This window comes from Schistocerca serialis, chromosome 2 (genome assembly GCF_023864345.2).
Source record: "Schistocerca serialis cubense isolate TAMUIC-IGC-003099 chromosome 2, iqSchSeri2.2, whole genome shotgun sequence".
NCBI classification, from domain to species: Eukaryota; Metazoa; Arthropoda; class Insecta; order Orthoptera; family Acrididae; genus Schistocerca; species Schistocerca serialis.
The window spans coordinates 597,691,056-597,695,872 of NC_064639.1; the positions used below are offsets into that span (position 1 = coordinate 597,691,056).

The 4,817-nt window shown below is 46.7% G+C and overlaps 1 protein-coding gene across 1 annotated transcript; it reads right to left on the bottom strand.

Moving 5' to 3' along the window:
* Positions 1–2,973: 2,973 nt before the first annotated feature.
* On the bottom strand, positions 2,974–3,930 carry LOC126456268 (antifreeze protein Maxi-like). The gene is made up of 2 exons (XM_050092019.1): positions 3,840–3,930; positions 2,974–3,434 (listed from the first exon to the last, which is right to left on the bottom strand). Exons 1-2 carry the CDS (start codon positions 3,928–3,930, stop codon positions 2,974–2,976), a joined length of 552 nt encoding a protein of 183 aa, XP_049947976.1.
* Between the last annotated feature and the right edge of the window lie 887 nt (positions 3,931–4,817).

The following is a 4,817-nucleotide window of genomic DNA, read 5'->3' on the forward strand; positions in this document are numbered from 1 at the left end:
ACAGTTGCTGTCATCGTGATGTCCTCTTCTTCTTCTGTATCCGATAGATTGCGATCTGTTGAATGTGGCTCGAACTTGGGTTTCTCGCCACGTAAACGGCGGCTCTGTCGTGGCCTGATGGGAGCCACCGTGTCGTCGATAGTGTGAGGTACCATGGGTTCCAATACCTAGCGCCTCCACCAGAATAAATGTCACGTAGAGGGAGGTGTTAAGTAGATGAATGACGAACACTAACTTCACTTAACGAAGGTTTATTCAGCACTTGCACATACAAGAGCGCGGAGCGAACTGCCTCCGGTCAGAACACATACGGTATATAAATACAGCTACCTAACATTCTAGTACAATTATTGTTGCCATTTGTGGATACTTCTAGAATGTACTCGAACCAAATATAGAATTTAAAATTTTATAGTTCATGTGAGTTGTGAACTCACGACCCTCCATGCAACAACCTCGCGTGATAACCATTACACTATGGCGACTGCGCTACTTGGCTTCTTCTGCGACAATATGCCGATACAATTTGGTATGGTGCCGCATATAGTACGTGTTTTTCTGTAAAGGTGGTATGTGAGGCTGTAGGGTCACCTTCATAGCGGGTCGCAGGAGCGAGGAGGGATTCAAAGTCGGCGTACATTACAAATGGGCATCGCTCCTGGAGGTGAGCATTCTTAAACTTTATGAATTTGTTGTCCTCAGTGGACATAATAACACGTACTGGTTCCTTGGATGCACAGTCTACTAGATGTGCAGCTAATAACTTGTCTGATGAGAAATAATTGAGGCACCTTAAACAAATTTGTTGCTTATGTTCGTGTTTATTTATGTGGGTGGAAAGGAGTCGGGACATGTCATTGATCCAAACGTAGTGATAATTATCACCTCCAGAGAAGAGCAGCCTGTTTACATGCAGCTCACACTCACCGCAAATTTTGAGAAATGGAGGGGGCCGACTGCGATATGCTTGTCTTGCTCACCTGACTTGCTTTTCTTCTCCGGGTCATAAACATGAACTGATATGCTGCTATTTTGTGCCCCAAATTTAGGTATGTCATGGATCTTGACGGGGAACTCTATACCATCCAAGTTATAACACTTATGAATGTCAAGGTCTCTGCCGTACTGAGTTGTTGGTTGGGAATTTGGCTGTAATTTCTCTCGCAAGTCAGGATTGACCATGCAAAACAAGCCTGATCGTTTGTATTTTCGACATTAATGCGTACATGCTTATTAGCTATATCTTTTGGGAGCTTGATATAGCTTGACCCTCCATTTACCGGATCGTAGACATGTCCAAGTGTAGAATTCTGCTGAGTGCTTAAGCTGACCCTCTCACTTCCATCTCGGAAAACCGGTCGAATATAGCACTTAAGTTGGATTTACGAAACCACTCGGCGATTGACGTGCTCCGTGTTATCGGGCCATTTCCCCTCCAAAGATAGTGAAATGTTGTCTCTTCAACACCAGACTCAACTTTGGGGGGCGGGGGAGGGGGAGGGGGGGGTGATAATTCGATGCAAAGCACCGCACTGCATCTAATGGCGGGATACCGCAGATTATTGAATACCTTGAGGAGCTCCATTTCCACAACAGGAAGGCACGCTCTTAGAAAACCAACAGGGTCGCGGTATGCTCCTGCCGGGTTCTCGATCCTCGTGAACGAGATTCGCTCCTCAAATACATCTAACTTTGTACTCTAACTGCGGTATGGTCTCACTGACCTGATGTCCTTCACTAAAAGGATGGGAGAGGGAACTGCCACTAGCCATAGGATCTTCTGTATTACTAATACTATAATTACAACTAGTCGATGGAGCTGGCGAGGTGGACAGGGGTATGTGCTGTACCTCACGTGATCGGCGAGGACGTGACGGCGCAGGAGGAGACGCTGCGAAATTGGGCCGCTGCGAGCAGCGTTGTTGCTGCAGCCCTAAGCCGCTAGCCTCCGGGAGGGTGGCCCAGGGACGCCAGAGCGATGTTGTGGCAGTCGCGGCTGGGGCAGGATCGGGTCTAGGTGCAGTGGCGGTGGCGGTGGCGGTGGCCGCTTCCCGCGGGGTGACGGGCGGTGCCCTTATAGGTGAAGCATGCCTCACAGGACCTCGTTTAGATGTTATAGTCTTCGCCGTCCCCGGTACCCGAGCCACGGCGCATTGCTGGAATCTTTTTCTTGAGTCGACTGCTGTAGAATAATAAAAACAAAATTAAATACAAGGTTCTAGACATCGCCAGCTGTCGCTACAACTGCATAGAAAGAAAGGATACTGATTATTTGTAAGCAGTGTGAATATATATTTTACCTGATTCGCTCTAGTTCCTTGCATCTCCCTCATCTCCTCGCGATGACGAAGGTCTCCCTCCCTCTCATCCACCCACTGTGGCATTTCGTCCTCGCCTGAATTTGGGAAGATCCATAGATTCATTTCCCCTATATCACCTGAAACATAATGATGTAATAATAACAAAACATACACACACAGAAACTATAGGGAACAAAATATATATGTGTATATATTTAGAATATATACTTACATGAGATCTGCCATGGCTCCTGGATATCTCCAGTACATACCCCTCTTTGTCCCCCGTCCTCATATGTCAATAAATCATCTACAACAAAGAATATACACCATATTACATATACGGTGGAGTTTAATTACCTATACACAGTACTATACGAAATTCCTATGAAAAGAAAAGACGAACGTTTATTGTTTTTGATCCTCGAAATCATCTACAACAACAATACCAGCTACAACATATTACGCAAACGGTGAAAAATTTTAGAAAGAAACTGCGTATACAGGACATATACTTAACGAACACGAAATTAATAGTGAAAAAGTAACATTTATCGATTTTGGTTCCTCTAAATCATCTACAACAACCTCAGACTCGTTGTTCACAATGAATTACATATACAATGAAGGACATATATACTGCTTACGATTATACTGAAGCTGCTGCCGCAGTTCATGCCACTGCTGCTGCTGGTGCAGCTGATGGCACTGCTGTTGCTGTTGCTGCTGCAGCTGCAGCCACTGTTGTTGTTGCAGTTGCTGCTGGTGGTGCACCTGCAATCACTGTTGTTAATGCCACTGCTGTTGCTGTTGCTGCTGCAGCTGCAGCCACTGTTGTTGTTGCAGTTGCTGCTGGTGGTGCACCTGCAATCACTGTTGTTAATGCCACTGCTGTTGCTGTTGCTGCTGCAGCTGCAGCCACTGTTGTTGTTGCAGTTGCTGCTGCTGGTGCACCTGCAATCACTGTTGTTAATGCCACTGCTGTTGCTGTTGCTGCTGCAGCTGCAGCCACTGTTGTTGTTGCAGTTGCTGCTGCTGGTGCACCTGCAATCACTGTTGTTAATGCCACTGCTGTTGCTGTTGCTGCTGCAGCTGCAGCCACTGTTGTTGTTGCAGTTGCTGCTGCTGGTGCAGCTGCAATGACTGTTGTTAATGCCACTGCTGTTGCTGTTGCCTCTCAGCTTCATCAATTACCCGCTGGATATATGCTGGAACAATAAGACATGTATTCAATACGAAAGTCTTAGTGAAAAAAAAGTTATCGTTATCGATTTTGATCTCTCTCCAAATAATCTACGGACTCGCTCAGACCAGTACTACCAAGATGGCATAGATACTTATAATGCTGCCGATGCTGCTACTGCCGCTGATGGAACAGCTGGTGCCACTGTGTCTGCTGTTGTATGACAGAGTTCATATAGTCCACGATTTTGTGTGGGTGGATATGCGCAGAAACAATAAGAAGAAGAAATGGATTCAATACTATGAAATTCTCAGTGGAAGAGAAAAGTTACAGTTCTGATTTGAAGCTATACTTACCACGCAATTCCCCATCCTGCTCTAACGGTCTCTGCTGTTTGCCGCCACTGCCACTACCGACGGTGCTTGATGCCGCTGCTGAACGTTTCATTTTCTGTACCTGAACTGGTAACACGCACGCAAGAAAGGAGCAAACTGACGCACGAGCGAGAACAAGATCGACTTCACACTACAGTGGTTGACGAAAGAATGAGGACGACTGGGGGTAGAATGGTTTTTATATACCCTCGGCCCCATCAACCCACCACTTCCCTCAGGGAGCCAATAGCAACGAAGCATGCTACCACAGCAGCAGGTGAATGCTCGTCTGAGCGCGCTGGACAGGTCGGTGCCAGTCTGACCACGCTGGACGAGTCTGCGAGCGCTGCCTGTGTCCAGTTGGTTGTGAAATTTTTCCTATTCGACAAAACTGAACGTAAAATTTCACGATAATTTTACGTCCACTTTTAGTCAATGTGGGGGACATAACTGTAGACCCAAGTTAGCGTTCGAGTGTGGGTCCGCTGCACATCATATCCTGAGAGATGTTAGGACGCGGATCCACACTCGAACGCTAACTCGGGTGGTTTCATAAATCCATTGGACCGGTTTTCCGAGATGAAAGTGAGAGGGTCAGCTAAAGCACTCAGCAGAATTCTACACCTGGACATCCACACACATGTCTACGATCCGGTAAATGGAAGATCAAGCTATGGGTCAAAATGGTTCAAATGGCTCTGAGCACTATGGGACTTAACATCTGTGGTCATCAGTCCCCTAGAACTTAGAACTACTTAAACCTAACTAACCTAAGGACATCACACACATCCATGCCCGAAGCAGCATTCGAACCTGCGACCGTAGCAGTCGTGCGGTTCCAGACTGAGCGCCTAGAACCGCTCGGCCACCGCGGCGGGCGATCAAGCCATATCAAGCTCCCTAAAGACATAGCTAATACACTCCTGGAAATTGAAAAAAGAACACCGTGAATTCATTGTC